Source organism: Nannochloropsis gaditana (genome assembly GCF_000240725.1).
Source record: "Nannochloropsis gaditana CCMP526 unplaced genomic scaffold scaffold184, whole genome shotgun sequence".
NCBI classification, from domain to species: domain Eukaryota; class Eustigmatophyceae; order Eustigmatales; family Monodopsidaceae; genus Microchloropsis; species Microchloropsis gaditana.
Window position 1 is genome coordinate 21993 of NW_005803769.1, and position 14217 is coordinate 36209.

The 14217-nt window shown below is 54.9% G+C and overlaps 1 protein-coding gene across 1 annotated transcript; it reads left to right on the forward strand.

The window, feature by feature from the left end:
• Nucleotides 1-13362: 13362 nt before the first annotated feature.
• On the forward strand, nucleotides 13363-13961 carry NGA_2037520 (uncharacterized protein; the record flags this gene model as incomplete). The annotated part of the gene is made up of 1 exon (XM_005855480.1): nucleotides 13363-13961. A coding segment is annotated over exon 1 (598 nt), but the record flags the coding sequence as incomplete, so codon positions are not given.
• Between the last annotated feature and the right edge of the window lie 256 nt (nucleotides 13962-14217).

Genomic DNA, 14217 nt, shown 5'->3' on the forward strand with positions numbered 1-14217 from the left:
CGACGCGAATGACAAGTCCCGACGCTGGTGGTGAGTCTCTGCCACCCTCCCGTCCGCTGAACATGGCCACGGATCCCATTGCCACGGCGCCAGTCGAGGTTCGCCTGGGGCTACTGGTGAAGGTGCAACGTTGGATTGCCCAGTCACTGGGGGTGGCTTTTGATCTAATGCTCTCAGAGAAGGGCCGCGTTGCCTCCGACGTTGCCTACTGCGTGCGGACGGGGGCGGTGGTGTGTCGATACGAGCTGCATCTGACCGTAAAACTATTGCGGAAAGTACACGAGGTCGCCGCACTGGTGCTTGCCATCTTTCCCGATTTGACCTTGGCCTTGAAGGAGGGCGAGTTGAAGTTGGCCCAGTCCTTCTTCCTCTCCATCCGACAATGGCTGAGTGAGATTCGGAAAGAAGTACAGGACGTGCAGCGGTCCAACGAGACGGCCACGCTGCAGATGTCGAGGATCATCAAAAAGGCAGCCAGCGAGTTGGTGGGGAGTCACAAGCTCGTGCAGTACCGGGAACGCGAGCGGCGCAGTAAGAAGTGCATGGCTGCAAGAGGTTGTGTCAGTGGGAAGGGCATTGGCTTGTCGACGCAACAGGGAGACGTTAAGCCTCAGGACCCGGCATGTCCTGAGAAAGATCTTGAGGGAGGGGGGAAGCACAAAAAGCTGCGTCGCAAAGATGATGGGCAACTTGCTGAAACAGAAGCAACGGGAATGGCCGAGGAAATCGCTTCGAAGCCTGAAGAGGTAGACATCAATGCAATCAATGAGGCGGTGGACAAATCGCTAGAGAGCGACACGGCGCTTGTGGACGACCGGATTCTAGAATCACTCCTGCCATCTGTGCATTGTGATGAAACCTACGCCATCGAGGGAGAGTACGACGCCAAAGTTGACGAATTGGCTCACGTCCTAAATGATTTGCTCCCCGCCGAGGCGGTGGAGCCGCTACGGGTGATAGGAGAGACAGCAGGCGCAACACGTCAACTTGAGGATAAGCAGATCAGCCAAGTAATCGTGTGCCTGCAGCGGCTGGACCGGATTCTCGAAAGGTTGGATTCTTTCTGGGCCCGCTGCGAGGTGGACTTGGATTTAATGATACGGCGAGGGGAACACATCCGGAACCTGATCTCAAATGCTCATAGCCCAGAGACGGTCGCCAGGCTTAATGCTCGCTTGTCGGAGTACGCTGTCTTTTGGAGCCGTGTCTCTTCGGCATGTGAGCGATACTTGAATGGGGTATCAGAAACGACTGTGGCAACGTTATATGCTTTCATGGAAAAATACAACTTCGAGGACCAGATGGACATGCATTTGCCGCCGGCAGACGCGGGGGGTATTACTGCAAGACGGAGCTCAAACACCGATCATAGCACGGCAAGTTGTGCGAGCTTTGACATGGACCAATCGGCAGAGGGTGAATCGACAGCGGGAGAATTCTCTGCCGGGGATGATTAGAGGACGTGTAAATGTGACGCTGTAATAGGTGTATTGTCAAGTGGGCAGAGTCTATCGAGAAAGGTGTGCGGCGACACCAGCCTCTTTGTTGGATTTATTAGACGTATCTTATATCATGCGCGCTAGATCAAGCGCTACGCTTTTCCTTGTATCTGCCAGTTACTTATCCAGAACTTTACAGGTATTGTTGTATACCACAGATGAATGCCGGGAGGTAGGTTGAGTTTGTTGCTTCAACTATCTATTCAACGAGCATACATTCGTGGGCGACATTTAAAAAAACATGTACTCCCATTAAACTTCGCAAAATATTCAATGTAGTCATTCTGGATTTTTTGGGGAAAGTGAAGCAAGGTGTGATACCGTAATGTGTGTTCTTTCCGCAATTTGCTTTTTGTCACCTCTCCGACATGCATGATGCAAGCTTCGTGCAAAAGCACGACCGGGTCGAATTAACAACCCCATGAAAAATGTAAGATAGAAAGCGAGCTCTGAACTCACAGCAGGCCACACGAATCGACAACAAGTTAACGGTATCGAAATGCTTCCTCTGTGTAATACTTTTATTTTCCGTTAAAAACCGTTGTAAACTTCAAGTGCCATGGCAACGCCGGCAAACGATAGGGATTAGACTGACAGACAAATTTGGCGTGCGGTGGCTCACACGGGAGCGTGTCCGCTGCAATTTTCGAGGCTAGAGCACATAAGGTCCATGCCACGTTCTTCAAGTTTTTGATTGACTGAGGCTGCGCGGAGATGGACTGTTGAATAATAGCATATTCTTCACGACAGTCCCGTCTTCCCTCGCATCACATGTCCATCCAGGAATAAGAGTTTTTCGCTACAGTGCGCTACATTTATATAATGCAGGGGGATCCAATCTTCATAAAGATGTAAGTTGTGTTCCACAGTAGAATGTATAGGCTGGTACATCGCGGGCATTTTGCCCCCTAAATTCACTCCAAAGTTGATCTTAGGTCTTCATTGCTCATTCCGACCGTCAACCACTGCCAGGCTTAATTTGATGAATGACATCATGCACTTGCCCATCGTTGATGACATTGCATGGCATCTATACCATTTTGTCCGCCTTTTGCTGGGCCCTCTATGGGCTTTAGGGTTGCTTATCTCCTTTCTTGTGAAGCTACTCAGTGGTGCCCTGGTGACTCGTCTGGAGCAACCAAAAGGCCGAGCTGTCCTGATTACCGGATGTGATACGGGGTTTGGGTATGATCTAGCAATTGCTCTCGTGAAGAAAGGATGGAGAGTCTACGCTGGCTGTCTGACACAAGCCGCAGTCGCGGAACTGAAGACCAAAGCAGCAGGCAGTGCAGGGAGTATGGTATCGGTGCTCATGGACGTCACTAAACAGGCAGATATTGACCGTGTAGTGGAACAAATTGCAAAAGAGTCTCCCAAACAGCTTTTTGCCGTCGTATGCAATGCAGGAGTGGGCCGAGGAGGGCTGGTGGACTGGACGCCTCTTGCTACATACAGGGCCATCATGGAGGTGAATCTTTTCGCCATGATTGCCACTTGCAAAGCCTGCTTGCCTTTACTCAAGGAAAGCAAAGGCCGGATTGTCAATGTCACGAGCATGGCCGGTATTTTCCTCGGTGCCCCATGCATGAGTGCGTACGCTGCTTCGAAACACGGTAGGTAAAGGGCAAGCAATGGATATGTCGACACGGTCATCGTCATCATACGATCTCTCTCCTTCCCACAGCCGCCGAGGCTTTCAGTACCTCGCTTCGCTTCGAGCTGGAAGGGTGGGGCATACGGGTCGTGACTGTCAATCCCTCGTTCCACCGGACTCGTATCTCCACCAACGCTGCCGAGACAGTCAAACAGGCGTACGATGACCTGGACGCGAAGACGCAGGCCGAATACGGCCTTGAATACCTGCGTGCTGTTCAGAAGCTGACTTCTGACCAAACAGATGGTTGTTGGGATCCGAGACATGTGGTAAATACATTGGTGAGAGCGACGACTGCCGTGTCGCCAAGGACGCAGTACATTGTCGGTGCCGACGCTACTTTCTGCCTTCTGCCTCTCATGAACCTCCCCACACCGGACATCGAGAAAATTGTTTCTTTTACTTTGCTACAAAACATGGTACCCGCTAAGGAAAAACAGTCATTGAAAGCGCGGCAGGGAAAGAAGGAAAAATAAGGCGGCAGATTAGAGCAGCTGCAAGAAAGAAGAATCTTGTGGGTCTCTCCCGCAGATCATTATTGATAGAAGCTCAAGGATCTCTTTCGTGAATCATAAGTCTGATTTTGTTCCTCGAGGAAAAACTCTTGCGCTTATATTGAGATAGTCATAGCAAGAAAATTGTGCGTCAGTCTATGAAATCTTGCCGGAAAGCTTCAGGTGAGAGGAGAATAGTCTTGTTTACTACCAGACGTAAAACGAATAATACAACACCAGTGGACTTTCAAGGTTACTTATGTATTTTTTACCCTGCCTCTGCATAGTGTGTGTTTTATCGCGCTCTTTCAGGGAAAGAAAAGAAGGGAATACATAAAAGAGCAATCTATGCGCGAAAGCGATATATTGAGTCATCTTTCTTTGCTTTTGGAAGTGTTTCGACGAAAGCGCTTCATCTCCCTTTCTACTTTCTTATTAATATCTTTCTGATCCTGCTTCTCGTCATGGCGGGAATGGCCAAAGATCGCCCAATGCATATCATCTTCCTCATCTTTCCTTGCTGAGCTTGTGATTAACATCTCTGTCAACTCTGTAGATTCCGATCCGGAGCCTTGCTGTCTCAAGTGCGTATGTAATGTCTCTCTTACATCTTCTTCTGTCGCTTCACGTATGCCTCTGTAGAGCTTATTCCAGTCTTCAGCAAGCGCCCTCTCAAGTATGTTTTGTACCATGCTCTCCACCGCCTCCTCTACGATGACTCCTACCGCGATAAGCGCACTTTCATCAAGCTGACCTACGACTACAGTTGGATCATTATCATCGATCTTCTGCTCGTCGTGCTCGTTCGTCTTGTGGCCTTCAACGGTCGCCATTTGCAACATATCCGCTTTATTTCTTATTGACAGAATAACCTTTTGTGCCGCTCTTTCCCTAAGAAACAGCAAAAGCTCACGGAAGGGTAAAGGTGATCTCGGGGAGTGCTTATTGCACTCTCGCTCCACCGCGTCCTCGACCACAGCTTGGCCAACGCGGCGGAGGGTGCGGCCATCCGAGCCACGGCGCAGATTTTCTTCTCGCCGCAGGTCTGGAAAGATGGAAAAAGGTAAAGTGCCCCTTATCTTCCTTGGGAAGTCAGCAGCTTCCTTCTGGTTGCCTCCGCAGGTTTTACTTCCATTGACACTGCTCAGGTCTTTTCCTCCACCGTTGTAATGTTGCTGCTGCTGTTCATCTCGCCACTCTCTCTCTTGCTGCAGGAGTGACTTGCTGAAAAATGCCTGCTCCTTCGCAACGCGGGGTGCCATCTGATTTGGCAGGGCCCCCTTGGTCAACTCGCATCCGCAATGTCGGGGCAGACACAGGTTGCAGACGCGGCAAGACGTGGATTCTAGGCAAGTCCCGGTACCACAGCCAAAACGATGTCGCATTTGATAGGGATCTTCCCGGGGTGTCCTTTCTATAGACACGAAGCTCTCCACCGCAGGCCTTGTTACAAAATCGCGCCTGGCACCGTGGCTACTTGAGTGCTCCCCAAACGGTGGGGCACGGACAGCGGCCAAGATGGGTTCTGCCGTAACAAGGCGTCGATTCAGGGCATACGCACGCGATTCGCCCAGACTCTTGAGAGACGTCATCAAACCGTGCACGGAGGTGGATTTAGAAGTCTTTTTGCCGTTTCCGCCTTGCCGTGCCACACTAGCCGCGATAATACCAGGTGTTCCACGCATGTTTCTACCCTGCAAGCTCTCCCCAATGGAGGAAAGCAGAGAGCCACCTTGGAGCTCCCCTGTAAGCATCTTTCGAGCTGTCTCTTCAGTAAAAATGCTAAGCAACTCTTCTGCCAGCAGAGGATGGATTAATACAAAAGCAGTTTTTGTTCCTGTTTCTCCTTTCAAGGCCAACTCAACGCCACCCGGCAGGCAAGGCACCCGAGGTGAAGATACATCAGCCTCGCCATTTACACTCATCTGCAAGAAGTGCGACTCGAGCATGGACACAAGAGGACCAAGAGCCTGCTCTAGAGTCAAGGAGAGCGATCCAAGCGGCAAGGCGTTCGCTTTCAAGGGCACTGATAGTGGCCATGGCATAAGCTTTATAGCCACGGCAACTGTCAGCTTTTCGGTCGCTACATCCGACCCTACCAGCCCTGCTGCTGTGCTGCCATTCGCAATGTTTTCTACTTCGTCTTCGTGCCCTTGTTTGTATACTACAGAACGTTTTCTTTTTCCCGTGCTCACACCCGTCCTCGGGACCGGAGGATTCAACGCAGCCATTCGACCCGCCGCATAGGCAGCGGTCGCCGCGCCCCTCACAATATCAAGAATATCTTGCCGCGACGCCGCCGGTTCCACACGACTGACAAACTTACGCAGGTCAGGGAGCAACAAAACGTCCCCGAGGCCGTCTGCCACGGTCCTAAAATCTGCGCCTGCGCGGACTGCCAAGCACTCCGGCGACGGGGCTATGGAGCTCGAGGTCTGGACGCAGAGCATGGGCAAGGGGCCAACCTCTTGCTTCTCCTCCGCCGCAACCAGGTTGGAAAGCAGGCGATGAGCACCGAGTGCAGCAAGAAGTCGATTCGGTGCTCGAATGCGGGCTTCAGGATCGTATTCGTTCCCTGCTTCCACCTCGCCTGCCCGTCCCTGCTGACCTGCCACACGCCATTCTTCCCAAAGCCCTCCCCGCCAGCCGACCTGGCCTATCTCCCCCGTGGTCTCAAAGTATTGGCCTTTCCCTAGCTCCTTAATGAGGATGATTCGATGCCAAAGTCCCGCTTCATCCGCCTCCACGCTAGCCGATTCGGGAGGCGTTCGTCTCCTCCTCTACCTATTGCCCTTCCTCCGCCCCTGCTTTCTCTCCATCTTTTGAGAATCTCCTCGCACAAACTGCTCTCATACTGTGTCACCGCAGCAAGTCTCAGCCTCTGAAACGTTGCCGCACCATGAACCGATTCTGCGGTCCGGCGCACTGCATCCTCCCGGTAGTAGAAACGCTTGTACCGCAGCCTCCTGATTTGCTCGGACTCCGCCGTATCTGCCAACTGTTGCGGCGTGAGAAGAAAATTGACTTCCACAGCCTCTTGCGAGAACCACCGGGCTCTCGCCTTGGCGGCAGGGAACAAGTGTCGGACAAGCACTGGCTCAGAAATATAAAGCGGCTCCTCCCCGTCCTCCCACTCGCCGTCCTCCCGCTCGCCGTCCTCCCGCTCGCCGTCCTCCTCCATCTCCCGTTCCCTCCCACCCTCCCCGCCTTCACCAGCCAGTGTCTGTAGCCTTCCCAGGACAAAGCGCCTCTCTTCCAGCTCGCCCATGGCCGTCTCCAGGGAGGCCCTGTGGCGCAAGAAAGCGGGCACGCCTCCATGTCGGCGCACGGCCCTCCGGAGCCATTCGGCGGAAGACACAGCCCCCCCCCCTCCCCTATCTCCAGACGTTTCCCCGTCGCCCCCCTCCAGGCCCAGCATCACTCTCACATAGGTGTCGGGCCACTGCTCTCCCTCCCCAGCGATATCCTCTTCCTCAGCCTCGCCTCTCAAGGACTCTCTCCGCTCCACGGTTTCCCGCGCGATCTCCCTGAGCGCCCTGGCATCCAAGCCTTTCCGTCGCAATGCATAGGGCAGGCCCCGGCCTGCACAAGCGTTCGCCAGCACCTGCAGATCATGCTCATTGAACAAGTCGCCCGCGGGTCCCGTGCTCTGGGGAAGCAGACCGGGCAGGCGCGGAAGGAGGGAGAGCTCAGCAGTGCTCAGGTTGAAAAGTTCTCGGGCCATTTCACGCGTAACCCTGTCAGGAGAGGGCAAGGAGGGCAACCAGGAGGCAGGATAAGATGAGCGACGGCCAGGAGGCCGCCCATAAGCCTCCTTCGTCCCGTCTCCCCGCCTTCCCACTCCCGGCACTTGCTCACCATTTGAGGCCGACCAGGTCCGAGACAGAAGACAGGCTTCGACTCGCATTGTACTCGTCCGTCGTCGTCTGGTGCCACCCCAAGGCGCAGGGCAACGAGTCCACCACCCACCAGTCCCAGTCGGGGTCCTCTTCCTCTCCTTCCCTCTCATCTAACTCCCGTAGAAGCGCCTCCCGGTATCTCTCCTTCACACACTCCACCCATAGACCTCGCCGCCGCGCCTTCCGGCGCATCTCCGTGTACCTACCTTTGTGCCGCTTGCGGGCAAGAGCCACCACATCTCTCTCCCTCAGTAGCACCCCAAAGTCATGGGCCTGATGCTCGGGCCGCGTGTCGCGCCGGTGGGGCATCTCCTCCACGTCTGAGAGCGAAAGCCGAAAGCCCTCCAAAGCCGCCGGCAGAGTCCACCACCTCTCTTCCTTGAGGTGGACGAGGTCGCTGGAACTGTGAGCGATGCCCTTGGTACGTGCCCAGTGGTCCAAACGGGCGCGGCATAGCCGTTCCCGAAGCCCGAGGGCCCCCCAGGGCGACTGTCCGGGCGCTTGGGTGACCTGTTGCTGAATGGAGATCGGGAGGGAGGGGCAATCAAGAGGAACAGGGGACGACAAAAAATAGGCTTGGCGTATTCAGGACGTGCTGGGGGGATTACGGGGCTCTTTTTTTATCTCTCCTGTCTCTTTATGTTGGTGATACGCACCATTAAAGCATCCGCCTCGATGCGGCGGCGCAAAAACCCCGCCCTACCGTGTTTCTCAAGGGCCGCCTCCAGAAGTCGGACCTCTGAGAACAAGGGACCTTGCAGACCCCCGCATTGATACCGGAAGTCGTCCACGTCTGGAGGGCAGGGTTCCGAAAAGGCGGGGCGTCGTGTCTTCGATTCGGGGGATGCGCTTAAGCGGCGCAAGTCTAAAAGGCGTGGTGAGTAAGTATGAGGGTGCACTCGGTTAGTGTCGCTTAGCCCGCGTAGGTTAACACATTATGCCCTATTGTGTAGCAATATCGGCAACTGACCTGCGTCATCCAAGAAGAAATTGGCGCGGGCCGCCTCGAGGCACCACCTGCGCCGGAAAAAGAAAAAGCGTGTTCTTTAGTTTTCACAAGGGCCGCCACTCTTTTTCCAGCTCTCCCTTTTTTGGGTCCGTGGCTTACCAACGCAATGGGTTCGGTCGAAAGAGAGCAAACAATAAAAGTGCATCATGGCTGTTGGCGTCAGCGTACTGAACCTCCCCGCTTCTCCTCCCTCTTCCTGTCAGGGTGCTACGTGCCTCGAGGGACTTTCGATGCGCCTGCAAGAACTGGTGCTCCATGGCCGAGTTGAAATCTTCCTCTATCATTAAGGCAGGCATTGACACATCGTGGTCGTACTCCGCAACCATTGACACGAACATGTCGTCGTGGTCCTCACGCTCCAGGGTGTCAACCTCCCCCTCCTCATCTGGCGAGCTTCCAGCCACGGGCATGCCAGAAACCACGGCCTCCCAATCCTTTCCCGCCTTGACCTTACTAGATGCACCTCGTCTCAAGCTTCATGTCTGTGTCTGGAGATATATGGTGACGGGTTGTTTGGACTTGTCTACAGCGACTACCAAGTGCACCTCCTTGCCCTCGATCGCCCTCAGTGGCCTCCCCTCGGGACCGTCACAGCAACGAGCCACGGGCGAGGGGAATTGTGAGTGAGAGTCGTGTATTCATTAAGACGACTGTAGTAGAAGTCTAGAGCGCAAGTACGGAGACCCTCGCGATCGACTTTCATTCTCTGGTCGAGTTCTTTTTTCCTTTAAGTCACGGTCGAGACAGCCCTCGCCGGCCTCGCCAGAACAGGGAAAGCAGACCGCGCTCTAATGCAATGCACATCTCAGTCCTCCGGCATGGTGTGTACTCCTCGACTCTCCCGCTGGCATGAAATTAGTGTCATGGATGCAGTTATTTCTTGTAACTTGTCTAAGTGGTGAAGTGTATGCGGCCACCACGACGAATTTGAATTCCTAAACTTCGTGAAGTCGCGTAGGAGCAAACTTCCCTTCATTCCCATTGCCCTTCGCATACCGAGGCTGGAAACCCTCTTATGAAAATTGTGCACCTGTACAGGCGCTATGGTCGTGCAAGATGACTATATCGTGGTCAAATCGTACCGGCCGCCGCCTCAGCACGTTGTTTCGGGGAAAAAACGGCGGTACGAGGCCGTGGCAGAGTCAGCTCAGCATCAAGCAAGAGGAGGATATGGCTATCTGAACGAGGAACAGCGGGAATGCATCATGCGATGCATGGCAGCCTCGCGCCATGTACATAGAGAGGTCGCAATGTCACTTTACGGGCCTATTTTGGTGGACGTGGCGGGTTTTCTAGAAGGAGGTCGTGAACGCCGGTCCGTATGGCAGAGAGTGCGCGAGAAATTCATCGCTTCGGCGGGTGGTAACCCACGCACAAAGCAGCTCGCCTGTGATTTATCTTCATACATCGGACAAGAAACGCCCTTCCAAGATACTCATCCCGGGGACACATCCGCGCTCTTGCCCTGCGCAGTAATTTACCCCAACATGCATCCCACGGACAGACCGGAGCTTCTCAGTCTCCTCTTACAGGCCCTGCATCGCGAACATCAAACGAGACGATGTCTTCGCGGTCATATCCGCAGTCCCCTTCTCGGCTGCACCATCCGCTCCACTAAGCATACGACGCTATCAAGCATTCTACAGGTGGTGCATGCAAAGATCATGAATGCGGTGGATAAGTTGCCGCTCCTGGCGAGAGGGCCGCGGAAGGGAGGGCAGCGGTTCAGGACGTCCACGGCCCCTCAAGGCACGCTTGGGGAAGTCATGTCGGCATACCGCACATTAGTGGACGGATTGGCCGTGTTAAACGCGTCGTCCCTCGTGCCCTCCACCGGCGAGTCGGCGGCTTCGGTCGTCTGCCCCTCCGTGCTGCTCCTGTTCGAGGATGTAGAGGCCCTAAGCAACAGACTTTTGGAAGACCTGCTTCGGCTGTTGGCGGAGGCCTCAGCCTTCTTGCCCGCTCGTTTGGTATTTTTGGTCTCCCCGGCTTTTGCCCTCGCCCAGAACCTCGGGAACGGCGCCACCGCCACCCTGGAGCCCGCCACCTTCATCCTGCCCCCCTCCCACGTATGCTTCGAGCAGGTACGTCGGAAATATGTCCAAGTATGCTTATGCATGCCTGTACATAACCTTTGTTCATGGATTCTCATCCCCTCAATGCCAGGTCCTCGAGCGCCTTTTCCTGGACGCCTGCCTCCCAGTAACCGTCTCCGGCCAAGTCCTCCGGTTTTTCCGAGTCACCTTTTTCGACCTGCACTACTCGATCATCACCTTCCTACGCCATTTGGATTTCATGCTGCGCATGCACTTCTCCCAGCTCATCTCCCTCCTGTGTATGATGCCATACGACCTGGTTGCGGAGAAGGACTTAGTCCACGTGGCAGCGCCCCTCGTTGACGCTCCGGTTGCCGCTCTCTGGTCAGGCGAGAAGATAGGGAGCGCATCAAAGAGTGAAGGGCCTCTTGGAGACGACAAATCGGTTCCACCTGAGCCCAGCATCGCCTCCGTAGTGGATGGGTCGTCGCCGGCAGTCCCGCAAAGCCACGGCGAAGAGGGAGAAGGAGAAGGAAAAGGCGGGAGAGGAAGAAGTCAAGCTTTCTTCAACAAAGCTCACGGGACGAGTGTTCCTCGCAGTGGCGACTCTGACGGGCATGAGCACTGTCAGGAACACGCTCAGATCGACCTTCAGCGCCAAGTCCTGGTCTTAACGCGGGAGGAGGGTGGGATGCACGACTCCCACCACTTGATGGTGCTGCACCACATGGACAACTTGCTGAGAAATCGGGCCTTGCGCGCCTTACTGGCGAAAAGACTTCCGCCCTCCGCCTCCGGTGCCGAGGAGCAGCATTCTGAGAGGGAGCAGGGGGAGAAGGCGGTGGAGGGATACGCGCTCTCCTCGCAGGGACGCGGCGGCGATCGGATCCGCCAGTTCCAATGCCTGCGTGGCCTCGTGCATCAGCAGGTGCGTCAACGCAGTCAGTAGCTGGGTCGAGCTTGGAGCCCCTCTCCCTACTCGTCAGCTGTGGCCTCTGTAACCCTCCCACGTTCTCTCTCGTTCTACAGGTGGCCGGCCGCTTCGAGCTTCGCCTCGGGTGCTACCTCATCCACGAGGCCCTCAAGATATGTGGCGCCCCACCGACCGGTCAAAAGAGCGACGCTAGTGCCTACGGTACGGACCACGCTGGCAACGACGGCGCGTCCCGTCACAGCCGCCACGCGGAGAGGCCCGCCCCCTCCCTTCCGACCAGGCTCATGCTGCTGGAAGTCCTGCTGGATTACGAGCGACCGCAGCGCTGGAGGAAGCTGGAGGCATCACTCTGGAAGGGGCTCGCCTCGTTGACCCTGGAAGGATTAAAAAATCTTGTGTTGGCCTGGTGAGTACATGGAGGGGCGCGGGTGAGGAGGGAGATAGATCGGGATAACGGCTCCTTTCTACGCCTCCAACACCGAAGCATGCGGCATTTAGCTGGTCGCCGCTGATAACAACCTTGAAACATGGAGACCTCATCGTCTAGCACCCTTGTTCCGATCACACAGGTTACACCTCCTGCAGGCTCTACTCGAGCAGATGCCTCTCTACGTGCGTCGCTCCTCCAGAGCTATCAATGACTGGATTGTGCGAGTCCGGGAGCTCTGGATGCTTCTCAAGGCCTTGGGAAAGGAAATAGCCAAGGAGGGGAAGCAGCAGCAAAGAAGGCGCAAGAGCCAAAAGCTCGGCACTGGATCAGAACGGGGCATGGGTGGAAGAAAAGTTGGCGCAGCCCGCGATGAAGCCACGGAAGAGAACGACGAAGAGCGTCGGCACATGTATCGTCTTAAGCGACACGGAATCACTGTGGATACTCAGTCTCTCCTGGCTGACGTTATTGAGCACTGCACGCAGACATTGGCCCAGGCCACAAGCTACTTCAAAGGCGCCTTCTGGTACACGGACACGCAGGCAATCCAAGAGGCGTTTTTCGCCCAGCCTAGGGCATCTGCTGTGCGAGCGCTCAATGATAGTCAGAGCTACCTCAGGTGCGCTTGCTGTAGGCCGGGGCAGCTAGACCCTACCATGCCGGATATCTCTCTCGTCTACGGCTTGTACGAAGCTCATCAAGGTCGGACGATTAATTTGCGCGCTTGGTTTGCATCTTTTGCGGATGTGATATGTGGTCCAGGAGAGGAGGCGAAATTAGAAGAAGAAAAATGCGGGGAGGGTGCCGACGAGGGCGAGAACGGCAAACATGTGGGGAAAAAGCGGGCGAGAACGACGGAGACCTCTGTGGGGCAGAATTTAAAACCCCTGTGGGCTAGGTTCCTCCACGCTGTGGACGAGCTTGAGCATTTGGGATTCACACGGCCTTATGGGAAGAGGACGGGAGATCGCGCGAAGCTGATTTTTGCCTACACGCTGTTGGGCGGAAAGCAGGAGCGGCCACAGGAGGAGATGACGCAAGAGACTGAGTAGGCCTTACGGCAAGACCTTGTGCAAAAGTACGCAAGGTCAGCACAATAAATATAGAAACGCTATAGGAAGCGGACAAAAGCATAATAACTCTTTAAATTACCTCGGTTTCCACGAAAAGCAACTTAGCATGCGAGACCTGTAACCTCCTGGCTTCTCGCTCCGATGTTGACGGGCCACCATACCCGGCTGGGCCGACCGCTTTCCAATCGCGGCATGAGCAATTTTGTCCGCGCTTAAAACATATACAGTTCATGAAAATTACATCATCACGTTCACAGGGAGTGTATAGATCTACGGTCATACGTGGATTAGGTTGCTTGGCTATGTCTCCTTTTCTTGGAAAGAACATTTTTGTGTTGGCCTTGGCGTTCCATGTTCTCCTTTGTCAGGCGTATGTAGCCACGGATAACATAGCAAGGGGAATCAGTGCCATAAGTCAGCTATATAAGGCCAAAGTAGATGATATGTCCATATGCCGACACGTACACTTGTCCCTGAGGCCCACACCACGAAAGTCGCGGCTCCACTTGCAAGATCAGACTACTCGTCACGACACTGACGCATGCTCGCCAAAACGGGACGCAGCACTTGAGCGCCAAAGCACCGCGTTTGAGCCCCTGAAAGAAACAGCAATGTACGGCAATTTTCGTTCGGGGATATCAGAGCGCGTGGGGTCCAAGGACGTGGAAATTCGATTGCCGGAGTCATTCAGTCCGCTCGAGCGAGTGGCACTGTCCGCGGAGGGCGACTTGCAACGTATTATCAGCTCCTACCACAATTCGGCCGTCACAGTCCGCATCAAACGCTGTCTGGAAATCGAGCCAGGGGTATTCGACCGGGAGGTGGACCTGTCGGTCATGGGTCACGTCTTCTGTACGGCTACGAGCAGCCTCAGCGCCAGGACGCCGGAGTGCGCACATCTGCTGCGGGAGAAGAGCGTTGGCCTTGGTCAGCTGTTTCGACATCTCAGAGTGTATCCAACCTTCCGGTTGTTGGACGTAGGAAGGACCGAGGTGGAGGATGGCGAGGAGAGAGACGTCGAGGGGCTGAGAGAACGTGAGGGGGGCGGGGGGTTCTGGCGTGTGTATGAGCTTGACTGTCCCGGGATGATCAACTGTAGAATTCTTGAGAGATTTTCGAGCAACACCTTCCAATTTCGTGCATAGATGGTGGGATTGGGGGTGGAATGGATCGGGGAATGGGTGTCTGA